The 16,284-nt window shown below is 37.4% G+C and overlaps 1 protein-coding gene across 5 annotated transcripts in view; it reads left to right on the forward strand.

Annotated features, from left to right (window-relative positions):
• Nucleotides 1–16,284, forward strand: part of KCNQ1 (potassium voltage-gated channel subfamily Q member 1) — a 352,862-nt gene that overhangs the window by 102,477 nt on the left and 234,101 nt on the right. For 2 of the 5 annotated variants that reach the window (XM_065065175.1, XM_065065178.1), the window contains exons 8-12: nt 2,473–2,568; nt 4,837–4,959; nt 5,975–6,116; nt 9,783–9,848; nt 13,088–13,208. In XM_065065175.1, coding sequence (XP_064921247.1) covers nt 2,473–2,568; nt 4,837–4,959; nt 5,975–6,116; nt 9,783–9,848; nt 13,088–13,208 — 548 coding nt within the window. Of the gene's footprint in view, nt 1–2,472; nt 2,569–4,836; nt 4,960–5,974; nt 6,117–7,407; nt 7,435–9,782; nt 9,849–13,087; nt 13,209–16,284 lie in introns of all 5 variants that reach the window. The other 3 variants (XM_065065177.1, XM_065065179.1, XM_065065176.1) reach the window with 2 other exon arrangements.

A 16,284-nucleotide genomic window follows, 5' to 3' on the forward strand; every position in this document is an offset into this window, starting at 1 on the left:
TGGTGTTGGCTCATTAGTCATCAGAGGAAACTTGTTATTGATTCTTTAACCTTTCATTTAACCTGATGTTATGAGAGCTTTTTATTTAACTTTTATATTGTAGTTAAAACTAGCTGTTAGAAGCAAAAGAGCTTCTGTAAGTAGCTAAAAAAAAAAGGAAACATGCAGTGTTTAGTGTATGCAACAGTAAATTAGCTATGTATTTAAGAAAGGGATGTTTAATTCAAAGCACTTTTTCTGCCTATCTCAGAAGTGTAAAGGAGGGTGTTTCTCATACTATTTTCTTATAGACCCAGTGACTTAGTGAGGTTTTGGCTTTTTAAGGCATTTACTCACAGTTTACTGAACTGATTAGGTCCAGGGTGAACTATAGAGTTCTCATACACGTTCTTCTTCTAGCAAAGCTGCTGAAAAGGTGTCATTGGCAGAGAAGCAACAATAAGCAGCCAGGGACACCAGTGGCAGCTCTTTGCCAAATTAATGTCTGCCCATGGCCAAAGTTCGGTTTTCAAGACTGACCTAGGACTGAGCTCTTAAGGGTGTTATGGCACTTGGCGCTGAGAACAGGTTCCCAAGTACTTTCTAACAATAAACAAGGCACTTGACTGCCAGGGATAAATTCAAAGTCAATGAAACCTGGACTGTGTTTTGAATACCCAAAATGTTCTGTGCTGAGGGCAGTCAGGGATTTTTTTTTTTTCCCCACAAATTTAGCAACACTCCTGAACTGTGCTATTAAAATGTTAGTACAGCCTAAAATGTGTTGATAAAATGTTTATTTTTCAGCAAGTTTTGAAGTTCAGTGACACAAACAGTTGTGTAGCAGATGCTGGTGTAGTTGTGGCAGGGAAGTGGTGAGGATAAGGACAGGATGGATGATAAGAATACTTTAAAGCCAGTACCGTCACAGAAATTCTTCACAACATAGAAGAGTAACTACTAAAGCTCCAGTGGCTTTTTTAAATTAGTCACTTACATTAAAAGTACAGAATCTTTTGCAAAGGGTGGTAATTAAGTGCAGATTTTTCAGACTCTCCAGCATCAGTTTGCCTTTAAAGTATATTCTTCCCTCCTCCTCGTTCTTTTCTTTCACGTTTATTGCTTTTTTGGAGAGAGGTCTGGTAAATGAAATGATAAATGCCAAAAGCTACTATTTTGATGGAAGAGTGGGTTTTGTTTTCTCAAACTTGAATGCCAGCAAAGATGTTGTATAAATAATTGTGCATCAGCCTCACCTTCACAGCAATGCTTTTATGTTTACCTGTCAGATTTCCCTACTTGTTTGTAGAAGCAAAACACCCGTTTGTCAGTGTGACTTTATTACTGAATTAAGTTGTTCTTGTGAGGTGGCCCAAGGGGGAAATTTAGGGTTTGAAGCTCTAGCAGTAATTACTTGATAGGTAGTAACTATTGCGTGCTGACGTGTTGCCGTTTTTAACTAAGGGGAGCTGGCTGAAGTCTCACTCAAAAGTAATTGTTGTGGCTAAACACAACTGGTATGGGTTCTGGATTTAGCAACAATCGTTCATTTCCCAAATGAGTGATGTTTGAGCATCATTAACTCTTTGATCTTTACTAAATTAACATAATAGGAAGGGCCTTTCCTGTTCCTTTCAAAACTCTTGATGACTAATACAGTTCTTAGAGGTTGAGCCAAGATCCCTGGCTGCTCTGACACTTCAGCTACCATATGTAGAAAATGAATTATGCTTTTGTTGAGTAGGTGTAGTCATGTAAGCTGATTTTACAGAAGATCTCATTTTTATCTCTTACTAAAATCTTTGTTAAATATGCCTATAGCTACACAGATGACTACATAAATGACTCGCTCTATACTTATATAATTTTGGACTTACTAGTTACACTACATCTGGAGACTATTTCAGGTTTTACACCAGCCATTAGTCCATGTCCCTTGTCCTGTGAGTGGATTACATAGCCTTGTGTTGAACTTGCTGATGTCCTGACCATTTTTTAATATTCCTTTTCCTCTTCTTTGTCCTCCCTTCCCAGCATGGGTTAACATAGGGAAATAGAAATTATTAATACCATACTACAGTTAAAAGGTCTTCCTGGTGTCCTAAATCATGCTATGCCAAAGCTTTATTTCTCATAAATGAAGTTAAACACATCAGGTTAATATTTCTCCCTATTCTGTCATTCCTCTGCACAAGCTTTTATGAGTCTTTTAGAGGGTATGAAATAACATTTCTGTTCCCTCTTTAGCATGAGTCCAGCTGACTTAAATAGTCTTTGGATCAGGGCATTCATAGTTTATTTCAACAAGTAATAATAAGTAAGTCTAAAAACTTAACAGTATTAAGTAATTTCCTCTAAATAATTAGAATCATAGTTGGGTTTTATGATGCTGAATAGAAGTTTATTAATACAACATAATTTGGCAAGCTTATGTGTGGGGTTTTTTTTTCCCCCTTAAAAAAAATTAGATCTGTGTTTTCTTTCTTCCCACAGGGGATTCTTGGTTCAGGCTTCGCCCTAAAGGTACAACAGAAACAAAGACAGAAGCATTTCAACCGTCAAATTCCAGCTGCTGCCTCTCTCATACAGGTATTGAGTTCTGCATTTTGCATACTATCATTTTTTTCCATTTAGAGGGTTTTTTTTCAAAACTGTTGGCACTATTTCCATGCCTGATTCCCATGAATATTTGTAGAGGGGTTACAAATAGAAGTATTCTAAAAGATTTTGGAATCCCACCTTTAATGTAAACTGATCAGTGGAAAAGTTCTCCCCTAAATCAGTGCAAACTGTTTAATTCAGCTGGTTAAAACCAAAACTGAAAGCTATAATGTAGTTACAGAATAATGTAAATGGGGGAAATGTTATGAAATATTATGCTGACACTAGCGAAAAACAGAGAGGAGGCTTAATGTCACATTGCACTTCTAAAAAATACATTGTTACTTGTGAAGACAAATGTCAAATATGCTTCATTTTGCTTGGGACAAGTAAATTCTTAAAAATAAATGTAGGAGAATTAAGTCAGAATATTAAATAGGAAAATCTTGTCTGAATTTTTTGAGCTCCAGGATAGGTGGCTGGGAGCCCCTGGGATTCTACAAAATCAGTCTTTTCTTTGGGATAACATACGGGCAGAAAGATTTTGATCCCCTCTGTTAAAAACACAGTTGCAGTTCAGTGTCAGTGAGGTCAATGAGATTTTATCCTTTACTTCAGCAGAGCCAGCATTTCACCCTAGAGAAGTATTAATATTGTTTCATTCTAGGTTTTTCCAGCTTTTCTTCCCTCACTCAGCATCTGCATGTAGCTTTAGAAGCACAGGGATCTAATTTAAAAGAAATCTAGATGTACACCTAAGCCATATCATTTTTTTGTTCTCATATGACTTATTTCTGCAGCTTCATGAGTGATTGTGGATTTCCAGGTCAGGCTCTTTATGGAAACAGTAGCTAACTGTAAAGTTTATGCTTGAGACTGAACAGTCCCAGAGTTAACGTGAAAAGGGTTTGGATTTAGGGCTCTGGTTATAGCCAGAGATTAGCCAAAAGTCTTCAGACTCAGTGTGTTTCGTTTGGATTGCATGGCCAGAAAAAGGTATGGTTTTGCAAAGAATGGGTTTGTAGTGTTCCCACTGATTCCTTTGGGAAATCAACTCCAAATTACTGAGAAGTCTGAGATTGCATGTCCAGAATGTTGTACTTGGCTCCATCTGAAATGTTAAGAAGTGGAGGATAGGCAATATGTTGCTGACTATCCATTCTTAACAGTGATAATTGTGATTTACTAGTAGTCTCACACTTCTAAAGACCCGATTTAATAAGTCCTTCAAAAATAACTTACAAAAAGTTTATTCTTAAACCAAGAAGTTCATGAAATAAGGGAAGACAACAGCTGAAATGAGTGATACTTTTTTCCTGTCTTCCTTCTTGTTTTGTTCTAGGGGCCAGTTGGTTTTTCCAGTATCTTATTAACCATAGTGGGGATTACATGGTGATTGTCTGATCCTTTACTTTCCACCTGCTGCCCGTTTTCCTCTGTCATTCTGCCTTGCTTTGTTTCTTTCATCTGGTATTCCCTGGCTTTTCCCGCTTCAGATTTTGTGTATGTGCATATGTGTCCTTTTTTTCATGTAGTGCATAAGCGAGGATCTGCCTTTTTAATTTGGAGACAAATTATTAATCAATTCTGATATATTTGCACATTTAGGAGAGAATGCATTAGTGTTTTGTTTCTGGATCATGTTTCCTAGCCCTGCTTTTCCTCCATTCTGTCTTAGAACATAGTACTTTAGTCAGTGGTGGTTGGCAGGAAGGCGGATTTGGTTTGGGTTTTTGCTCCTGGTTAACCGATGGTGCTGTTCTGTCAGGCTTTTGGTCTTATTTCTTCATATGAATATAGCCTTACTGACCACATCACAATTGCTGTTTTTTTCCTGATAGTACTCTTGTAAGGTAGGGAAGAACAAATCTTGTTTTCTGACTAGGAACCTGACACACAGAAAGCAATAGGCAAAATGCCCCAAGTCAGAGAGGGAAGCTTGGGCAGAGCAAGAAATTCAACCACAATCTTTTGAGTCCAGTCTAGAATTCTCTTATTATTTGCTTGTTGCAAATGTGAACAAAAGTTGCACCTGAAAAGACTGAACTTCATTTCTGGTTTGCCCAGTTCAAACTATGTGGCTTCTGTTTTCTAAATAAGGATTCTAAGCCATGCTGAGTTTGTTTCCAGTGGGGAAATTCAAGGATACTATTAAATAAAGAATTAATAATGTGCTACTTGGATGTTACTTTGTAGTACAGATAGCTCGAAATCCAACTGCATTAATTGATTTATTGCATAAAACATTTGTTCTAGACTGCCTGGAGATGCTATGCAGCAGAAAACCCAGACTCTTCTACGTGGAAAATATACATTCGAAGACCTGCCAGAAATTATCATTTGCTGTCACCCAGCCCAAAACCAAAGAAATCAGTGATGGTACAAGTAACTAACATTTCCTATTATAGTAACTGAAATCTTTTAAATTCAATTGAATTGTTTACTCTCTACAGGCTATTTGTTGCATTTGTTTTACAGATTATTACTAGGTTTCAGAGTTTCATTTTCATTTCAGTTTTGAGATTGTCTGTGTACAAACATTTTAAACTACGACTTGATTTGCTTCAGTTCCCAAGCTTGACTTTTTTTTTAATGGACCTATGGGTTTGGAGAAGAGCAGTAATGAACTAACTCAGGCACATCAATTAGTTAAGTTTCTGTTGTTGTTTGGCAAACTATAAGCAAAGGAAAAAAAAAAAGAAAATTACCATTTTTAAACCAGTAACTTTGAATTGGTTTAAAAAACCAAAACAGAACTGCTGCTTCTGTCAGCTATTGATTTTTTAGCTTTCTAAACTTCTGTGGGGAAGACATCTTGTGCTTACATATGGTAGTGTCTTCATATCAACTGATTGCAGAAGTTACGAGGTTTTTTGTTTAAAAACAGCCACAAAACCCCTTTGTCAGAATCTTTAGATTATGTAGTACTTCATCCTCTCCATTGTAAGAGTACTGCACAGTGTCAAGTTAGAAGAAGAGGATGCTGTGGAAAAATCTTCCCTATTATCCCAGGTTCATCTGAGTTCAGTAGCAATATATCCATTAGCTTTTGGTTGAAGGTATGATTTGTTGCATCCATAAAATGTTAAAGATATTCCAGAATAGTTTGATTTATATAAAGTGTTTTTATAAAGTTGCAGAGCTAGCAGATTTTTTTACTGCAGACAAGGGATTTGCAGATGACAGTGTGCAGAGTTTTACGGATTAGCCAGTTTTGGTGGGATGGGGCACAATCTTACTGAGAAACACACAGCATAGCATCGTGAAAATGTAATTGGTCAGGCACTCTTTTGACTGGTTATAGCTCATTGGGGACTGCATTACTATTGAAGACATTACTGAAGAGACAACTAAATGTGGCTTGGTTTGAGTAATGTAATATGTGTATTTATAGGTTAAAAAGAAGAAATTTAAGTTAGACAAGGACAATGGGCCTGCTTCTCCAGATAGGATGTTAACTGTTCCACACATCACTTATGACCACGTGATGGAGGACAGGAAACCTGATTTCAGTTTTGAAGCTTACGAAAATTCTGGTAAGAAATTCCATTATAAAATGCCGGTAACTGTAATGGCTTCTGTTAGTGATTTACAGACAGGTTCTCTTTAATAGCTGTAGGAGAGAGGATGAGGACATAACAAGCTCTTGCCTTTCTGAAGCAATAATACTTTGCTTTCTGCTTTTGGTTGCTGACTTGTCCGGATGAGATTCAACCATTCCTTTAATGAATGTGCTCCACTGCAGACAAACTAAGATTATTTGTTATTGCAGCATGCCAGAAGAGCTGCTGTCTCTGAGGCTGTTGCTTACATTCCCCAGTTCTGCAATTGAGTGAAACTACAGGGATTAGCTGTCAGCTTTTCCATGTGAAATTTACCCAAGATGCATTACTATTGTGCTTGTACTTCAACCAAAAAGGATTGACATGTCTTGGCTGCACTGCCCATAGTCTGCTACATGAAACCACCATGCCTTCCTGCCATCTGCTCAGTGGAGTAGGCTGTGAATCAAATTTTGAAAGCAGAAGTAGTTAAGATAAATATGGTTCCATCTGTATTAACTGTCACTGTACAAAGTGGTATGGTAGGAGGAAAAAGAAGAAAAAACTTTGATAGCCACCTTATAATTAATAGCTTGGTTATAGTTGCTTTAACTGTAATGAACTTCCAGAATAACTCTGAATTTACAATGTGGCTTTTCTACAAATTTACTTTTATTAGAAGTTTTAAATGTGTATTACTCAAATTTTGGCAACAAGAATGAGGTGTGGTTTATGGATTATAGATACCTTGACTACTTATGTTTTTTTCTCCTTAATATGGCTGACCTGATTAAATATAATGACCTTTAAAATAAGATAGCAAAGTGGGCTGACACCAGGCATATTTTAATTCAAGCAGAAAGTCTTACCTTTTGGTACGTTTCTGTCTTGTCTCATCTGTAATATCCATGCTGTTCCACTCTTTCTTGGCCTCTGTTAAGGAATGGTTGCAAATTGCATCTGGTGGTGGAAACGACAGCTGTTAAAAGGTGGACAAGTACTAATTTTAGTCTGTATATCAGGCTTAGAGTACAGATACTTTTCTTCAAAACAATCCAATGAATGAGCTGTACAAATGCTGCTTAGATTTGTACAGTCCCACCTTTTATCACTAAGTTTACAAGCTGATTAAAGGACAACATGATTTGCAGGTAGCCTATTACTGCCTCTTCAAAAATCAGCTCTATAAGCTTTCAATAAAGCATTTTCTCTAATTTCTTCTGACACTTATCTTTTTTCTTTTTTATCTGTGTTCTGCTCTCTCTAAACTGTTACAAGTATACAGGACAAACAGGAATGTTAAAATTACTTGGTAAGTTGAGGAAAATAATTTTATCTATGGCATGCCAGTTTATGACAATGTAATGTTTGCTGTGCTTTTTATGTGTGTCCAGTACCGTATAGTTTCTAGGAAATCTTTTGCAGCCAAGGAGATCTAGACAGACAAAAATGTACCTTCTCACAATTGTAATCACAGTCGCACCCCCAGTTTCATCGCAAAGCAAAAAGTGAGCATGTGAGTAGGTGAACTCTGGGATTTTAATTGGGAAAAATTGCTTGTATATGTATAACCAGTAGGAAAAGATAATCTACATATAAATGAAGTATAATTCATCCAGTAATTAAGTTATATGAGCATATAGCTGAGATTTGATTTCTGAATTATTAGATTGGGTTGGAAGAAAGGTTTCCAGATTTGACCTCCAATATTGTGCATTCTGAAGTACATGCATCTGTTCCTGTAAAAATGCTCTGTAGATATTTGTGAACAGATGGGAACCCATAAATTAAATAATTTATTTTACTGTTTGTCTGGATTCTGTGATCACTTAAGCAGCCATGTAGGCCTGTGATGTTTCTAAGGTGCTTGCTTAGGCACTTTCTTAACAATTGAGTGTTCCCCAAAGACTCTAGATTAGAGCTACGTCTGGGCAAAAAACCTCTGTGATTTAGTGAGAGTGCTGTGAGCCACCTGTGAGTTGTCTGTCCTGCATCCACTAAAGCCAAAAAAGGCTTCTCTTCAGTAATTGGATGCAAGGATGCTCAGGCTTGGATTAAATTGTCTGAAAATACAATACTCAGTTTCTCCTCTGAACCCATGTGTAACATAGGTGCAATTCAGGTGGTAAAATAGCAGAAAACAAACAAAATCTCCTTGACTCCCCCTGACCAATCCTTGATTTGCCCATTTTCCTGTTTCCATTTTTCTCCTGTATTCCAAGCGGTGCATTTCAGTTGAGGGTGAGCATAGTGGGACAAGCTCAGAGGAGCAGCAATAGTCATGAAGTCCTCTGTTTTGCATGACCAAGAAATTCCTTCATCTTGGGGAAATGACAGAGGAGCTTTGCCAGCCACTGTAGATTCAGTTTCTGTTTCCTAGCCAAGCAGCATGAGATCAGTGGACCCAGGAGGTTACCAAACACCCAGGGAAATAAAGAGGAGAGAGTGTATTTGTAGTTACTGTGGATGAGGTTACCTACACAGAAAACTGAAGCTGCCAAGTCAAAAGCTCAGAAACAAGAAATTAGGAAGTACAAGAGTAAAATATGCCCATTCAGCTTTAATTCGGTTTTCAGGAAGCCTCTTGTCACATATCCATATGCTGCTTTCTCGTATTTTTGAAATTCTTGTTCTCCCTTTGAGCTGCCCATTTATATTCAAGTCTTCATATTCCTGGATCTCCCATCTGGCTTCTCTGCCAGTATGCTTCTGCAACCAAGGATTTCTACCACCTTTCCCCACTTCTCCACTTCTCCTTTCTTCTGACATCGTCACTTCAGCAAAGACCCAAGAGCCATGGCTGGAGCATGCCTAGCACTGACAGAACACTTGCAAAATCAGGGTTTTTCCAGAATTCTTAGTTGAAAAACATTTCTGTTTTGAGAATTGTTCTCTTTGAGTAAAAAGCGACATGCCTGAAAGATATTGCTCTGTCCCAGTGTGTGAATCCACAGGCATTTCTTAATGAAATAATTATTAGAAGGATAACACTATTCAAAAGAACTGAACATAGCACAAACATGATATGTTGCTGAGTCTCTTCTTGCTTGCCTGAAACTCTTCCCTGAGAAATTCAGCTTGAAGCAGGCACTTGACTTACAGCTTTGAAGTGGGCAGTTTCAGATGTTTTTATGGGATATGTGAGGCAGCTTCAAACACAAGTGGCAGTCCTGGCCTGCCCACCAGACAACACTGAACTCTGTCCAGGATCTGGCTACACCAGGAATGGTACAAACCAGGGCAAGAGGGGTCTGATCACTATGAGATCGTACACTTCAGGATTTCCTCAAGTGTTTGTTTTTCAAAGTCAAAAAGGAAGGGGTGAGCAGATAGATTACTTTCCCCAAAATGGGATTGGCATGTAGGGAGGAATATTTTGCAGCAGATGACACCATCATGAAGAATGGGTTTGAAGGGAGATGATGCCTTCCCTAGTGGTGGTCTCATATTTTGCTGACATGGAATACACACTGAAAGAGTTTCGCACCAACTCTTTTCCACAGTAATTTATTTTGTTTTTAAAGATGTCAGGTACAACATACAGCATTTTAGGTATGTCTGCATCTCCTCAGCTGCTTGTCTGGAGCTTTTGTTACTTTTTTTTTGTTTCCCCTCTCCCTCTTCTATCTCTGTTTCATGTACATCTTTACTCTGACTCAGATTGTCAGCGCTCCTGGCCATCCTTTTCCACAGACCAGCAGTCTTCCAGCGTTCCTTCCTCTCCAGGTAATACTCACTTCATTGCTCCATCACCTTTGTTAATTACTAAATCTTTGCATTGCTCTGTCTGGAGTTGCCTGCTGTGGCACAGAAAATTGTAATGCTTGTTTTCAAAGAAAACACAGGCATGTCAGTAGAATTTTGAGTTTGTAAAGTTTCTCAGGTTCTAAATTGCAAATATTAAAAAAATATCTGCAGAACAGAGGTATTTTCTAAATGCATTAATTAAAACTCATTTAATTAAACTCATTAATTGAAACTGAATTAAATGCTTTGAACGGTTTCAAATGTTTTGTCTGTGCTTGCAAAAGAGGAAGTGTAAAATATTTTCTGTCCCTACTACCAGAAAAGCATCTGCATACATGTCATATTGTGTACGGAATTGTTGTGTTGGTAATATAGAAAACCCATCAGTAATTTCTTGTTATTATGATTATAATCCTGAATTGAAAGTTCATAGAATCATGGAATGGTTTGGGTTGGAAGGGACATTTAAAGATCATCTAGACCAGGCCCCTGCAATGAGCAGGGACATCCTCAACTAGATCAGGTTGCCCAGAGCCCCGTCCAGCCTGGCCTTGAAGGTTTCCAGAAAGTTCAGAATTTCTGTTTTAAAGAGGTTCCCATATTGTGGGGAGTGTTTTTTTCTGCCTTTTCAAAGTAATACTTGGCTCAGCTTTATCAGTTGGATAGCCATGCCTGTTACTGCTGCTGCTACCCATCAAAAATAGAGAAAATAAAGCTTGGAGACCCTTGCATTATAGTAAAAATCTCTCGTTACATCAGTTTCCTGTTTCTTTTCACCCATTATTATCCACTGAAAATGAGTTTCTAAAGCATCCTTTTTTTTTTTTTTTTGTCCCTTAGCCTACTTATTTAGAAATTTAGTGTCTTTTTCTATCGTACTATTATTTTTTTAACACTGCTTTGCAAGAAAGACTCCTCCAAAGTCAGATGGCTATGAATTTATTTTTGTAAATAAAACACTCTGTTGCAGCAGCACAAGCTTCCTGGTGCTCTTCTTGAGCCTTGTTTCAAGGCACGTTGTTGCAGGGAAGCTCTCGTTTTTACCATGTTCTTTCCTTGGTCTCTCCTCTCTCTCTATGCAAGAAGATTGCATGGTGATGTATTAAAGTGGTTTCTTCCATATGTTGGAGGCAGCCACGTATGTTTAAAAATGAGAGCTTATAGAGCAGAGGGCCGCACCAGTCACCAGAACAGACCTTGGTTATGATCTCCTTAGAAAACCTGAGAATAAGAAGGCTGGGGGAGATGCCATGTTTGCCTCATATTAAGCAGCTTTTCGTCCCTGTATTCCCAGATAATGGCACTTTCACATAGGCTGAGGTACAGCCTTGACTCCTTGTTCCATTTGCATTGTGTCACTCCTTCTCTCCCCTCCCATGAAACCGAAAAGCAATAACTGTGAGTGATGCAAGAACGGCTGCTTCTGCAAATCTGCATGTGTGCTGCATTGTATTGTCTCATAAACACAGTTTAGTGAGTGTTCAGCAAACAGTTCACGTGGGTTTGGGTTCAGCAGTTGTCATCAGGAGCACTAAAAAGGCCCTGAGTCCTCCTAGAAACTGCGACAGTTTTATTTGTATCTTGTAGAAACGAAAACAGTGAAAATTAATTTAGTGAAAGCCAAATGGAGTCTGTTTTAAAGACATTTTGCTGCAAATCTGAATCTGGAATTATTTTTCTTGTTTCACAGTCACTATGTGGATGATGGCTACAGCAAAGTAATTAAATAACAGGATACCAAACCCAAACATAGGAAGCTAACATTTGCTAAAACTTACTATAGAATTTTCACTTTTAAGTGCTGCAAGTGGCTCATGCTTTTAATTTGTCTTTAAAATGTAATTTGTTCTTTTCGCAGTTGTCTCTTTTAGTGTGATTTTAGAGGTCTTCCTCTCCTGTTAGAATTGCTGGAGAGCAAACTTTCCCATTGTAATTTTGAATGGCCATGTGCCTGATGATATAATAGGATTTTCTCTTCTATTTACTTGTAAAAGTTCAAATACATTTCTGCCATATGAGGTCATCTACTTACTTGAGTCAAATGATTGCATTTTTTAAAAGAATTTGTATCCCCCCTTCTGTTCTCATTAAATTCAGCTACATTTAAGGTAGCCATTTCTGCTGTATTCCTTTAGCTTTCATGTTGCATTTTGGCAGGACTTTTACTGTTATATTAGAAAGTATTTTGTTTAATGCAGTAGAAACGTCAGAAGTTACAACATTATAATTATTTCATTGAAAGATTCAGCCAGTTGCAGAGATAAAGGTTTCTATGGAGGTGTCACAATCTATCTATGGTTTCTACAGAGTTTTACTTTTTTTGGTTTTAATTCTCTATAAAATTCATTTACAGTCATGTATAAATACAATAGTAGTTTTATTTATATGCAAATGTTAGGACTATGCTGGAAAAAGAACTTAGGGTTCTTAAATTCTGACAGACTCTAACATTAGTAGCCTGAGTTTAAAAATGAAATCTATAATACTTTGCCTAATTTCTTGGATGCATGAAAGGCTTGGTTAACAAATAACTTTGACACTAAAAACTTCCAATATCTGAATTTTTGTGTAATGGCCTTCCTACTAAGGACCTCGTCTGTGATGAACCGAACATCTTGCCACCTCTCTGGTGTCTGGGCTCAAAGATGAGACATATCCCATCATATGGGAACCAGTAAAACCAGCTCAGACAGTGACAGGAGCTGACTGATCACTATCAAAATGCCTTTGTTGATGTAGGCCTGATTTCTTGATCTTAGTCACAGTAATTACACTCCAGAAATTGGTATTATAAACTAAAACTTGAAGTAGACATGATGTAAAAGGGAACTGATGTTGCCATTACTTGCGTGCTGTTGCTGTAGAGCAGTGGCCCATGGTATGGCTGAGTATAGTTGTATAATGCACGTAGCTACCTGTGATATAGACAACTCTATGTTCTAGCGTTTGAGGAGTATGAACAAAAAACAAAAACAAACAAAAAACCCCAAACCTCTTAGCTTTAGGTCTTCAGGAGAAGTTGAAATTCTTTGAGTAGAAGAAGAGTTAAAGTTTTGCTTTGGATGAACTCTGCGGTACATGCCATTTTTTGGTAGTAACTTCTGTTTTCAATATTCTGTTAATATGTACAGTGTTTCAGAGATCTAAATGAGTGGTAGACCTTTCTTGAAAAAGCCGAGTGCTGTTGCTTTAACTGTTATCTGCATGTTTCCTCACAGTGAAAAAAAGCCCGATGTTTTTAGACGTGAACACAGGACCCTTCATCAGGACCAGCAGCTTTGCCGATGAGCTTGACCTGGAGGGTGAGACACTGTTGACCCCAATAACTCACATCTCACAGTAAGTCAAGGCTATTCAATTGTTCATTAGTTGACTTAGACAAGAGAAGCCAATTCAGGTGGGAGGAGCTGAAATATGGAGCTGATAGGGCTATCTCAGATATTTGCGTCAAACTCTTTTTACCTTGAAGCTCGTGTATACTGTTCTGAGTGCTAGTAAATCTTCATGTTGACCTAAAGAAAAGTTCACTTGGCTGTGACACAAGGCTTTAGTTTTGAGTTTTCAGCTAATGTCTGTGGGCAGCTGGTGGTTGATAGCCTCAAGATTTTCACATGGAGACAATGTGTGGGAGTACTTGCCTGTTGAGAGTTATATTACTCCCCCCACTATTTTCCCGTGGAATAGCTGTAAAGTGCAAATTCTGAAATACTACTTACATGAAATACCAGCCTTTCCCTTTCAGCAGCACCTTCTCTAATAGTCAAATGATGATCTGCATTGGAAGAAAAGATCTGTTTTGATCTTTATTGCTGCTTTGTGGTATACGAAAATCATGTGAAATAGACATTTTTTTATTTTTAAAAGATTTTCCACATCTTTTATGCTATAATGTTATTTCCAGGTTTTCAGATTATTCCAAAGAATAGAGAATTGCAGAAGATTTTTATTCAAATGCCTTTAAAAAAATCTTCTGCCATTGTTTATTTCAAACTTCTGACAAATGCTTATTATTTACCATAGTAGCTGTGTGACAGTATGTCCTCTAGCAGAGGAATGAGACAGTTTTTTGCCCTCCTGTTCCTAGAAATCTGAGGATTTCTGCAGTGAAACCACTAATGAAAATTCTTGGCATACTTTTATCTGAGGTACAAGACACACAGAAATGCCTGCTGCCAATATTCAGGCCTTCTTCCTGTACAGTATAAATAGCAGAGAAGCACAAACATACTTTTTATAACCACTGTAGAAGGGTGTTTTTTTAAAAAAAAGTAGGTTTGGGGGGAGTCTGCCCTGCCCCCAAACGAAAGGACTTGCGTTTTCAGCTGAATTGCCTGAATGTACGTGTATGTGTAGGCAGAGGATTTAGGAGACTTGTATACTGGAAGATTTCTTAGTGGTACGAGCAGAAGGAGGAAGTCATAAATTTCCTTAAACCTTAGACAAAAACAACGGAACAGCAAAGCAGATCTAGAAGTTTCCCTTGTGTAGCTTTTTTTAAACTTCAATTTACCACAACATTGCAGGCTTTCTTTAAGAGAACTAAGTTTGGTACTAGGAGTTTTCATTACCATTTCTGGATTTGGGGATGATTTAGTTATTTCTCATTGTCACCTTCATCGATGCATTTCAAATAGTTAAGTGCTCCGTCACTTTTAGGTCCAACTTGTGTAACATTTGAGGTAGATTTTTTTGCCTTGAACTACTTGTAGGAAAACTTAGGATATAGGCAATGGTATCAGCTGAAGAACTATTTCAAATTAAGACCCTAGTCTTTTATATATTTGTCTTTTACTTTGTTAATTTTTGGTTGTAACCTTTTGACCTTTGTTGAAATCTCCCTAGATGGCTCTAGGTTGTGAGTGATGGGATGGTACCAAACATGTCCCTATATATGGCTTGAATTGAGTTTCTGTTAGGGTGGAAGAAGATGGAAGTTATTGTTTCTTTTAAACAGGTTTTAGATTCAAAACTGGATAAAATGTTAATTGAAATGTATCTCTTTGAAGCGTGGGTGCCTAAATGTTGTAGAGCCTGAGAACTGTTCTCTTCGAAGTGTATTTACTTTGTATGCAGTTTATTAAAAGGCCTGAAATAATGCCGGATCAGCCTGTAGATATTAAAGGTTTGGCAAAGAGTTAGTGGAAACTGTGTTTTGTGATGTCATTTGGAGTACTGGCATTCAGGTAACAGATATTCCCAACTATTTTGAGATGAAAAGTATTCCAGTGTTTATTTTACTGTGTAGTTGTATGTTCTGCTTGCATGTGAGGTGGCTGAAAAGCAAACTGCTGTGCTGCGTTTTACTGGGTGCCTGTGTTGCTGGATGCTGAAGACCAGTCATTTTCCATGAATTATTTACACAAATACTTATTTTTTCATTCTTCACTTCGAAACCCTAGGGAGCAAATATTAATGAGCTGGTTACACATGTTAGTAGAACCTGCTTTTTAGACATGTGGACATAGATTTAAGGATCGTATTTAAGATTGTGTAATAGATGTTTGTGTGTGAGGCCACATTCTAATTTTGTGTGTAATAAAAGGGGTTAGTCATTTCAGATCTGAGTCTATGTGTGTTTTTAATATAGGCTTGAAAGTTATGGTGTGCCTCAGAGAATCTAGGATGAATTATTTTGTTCTGATGTCCTCAGTTATGAAGTATTTTATTTCCTTAAAGCCATCATATATACAGTATGATTACTCTATATTTGTTGATAAAGAAATAAGCAACCATATACAAGACAAGTCTAAACCCAAGTAATTAACAAAAATACAGCACCAGCTATGAAAATAAGTTAGTATGGAAACATCAAATTAAGTGCAAATACCTCTAGTTTCAGGTCTTAAAAGCAATTCATACTCTTTGAGAGGAACAGAAGCATAATATAAACCTCTTAAGGATGCTTGGATTTGGGGTTCATAGAACTATTTCCTGCTAAATTATATATTTATTTCAACATATGAATTAGCTTATCCGTAAGTGACAGAAAGGTGACTCCAGAATAAACATTAATTTTTGAAAGTCATAAATATGTGAGTAATTACACAGTTAATTGGAGACATGCAACTGGAAAGTGACTTTTAGGTGACAGCATGACAAATATTTCCTTTTGACAGGTAATGTAAATCTGGCAATAGTGTGGGGTACCTACTGTGTTACTTACAGGCAAACACTTGGCATCGGTGTGGCCTAAAAAAAGAATGAGGCTAAGTTTGTTTCCTCACTTGCATTAGGTCATGGAAAGAAAATGTCATCTTTCAGTCCATATGACAAAGGGCTTTAGGCTTCTAGGCCTGAAATCCACTTTAAATTGAATTTCAGTGCCCTGCTTGTTTATGCAAAAAATATTCTCTTTTTATAAATGTAGGTGTATATTGCTACTGAATTTAATAGGACTGGTTTTGTATCTAATGGG

Source organism: Columba livia, chromosome 5, assembly GCF_036013475.1.
Source record: "Columba livia isolate bColLiv1 breed racing homer chromosome 5, bColLiv1.pat.W.v2, whole genome shotgun sequence".
Classification (NCBI taxonomy): domain Eukaryota; kingdom Metazoa; phylum Chordata; class Aves; order Columbiformes; family Columbidae; genus Columba; species Columba livia.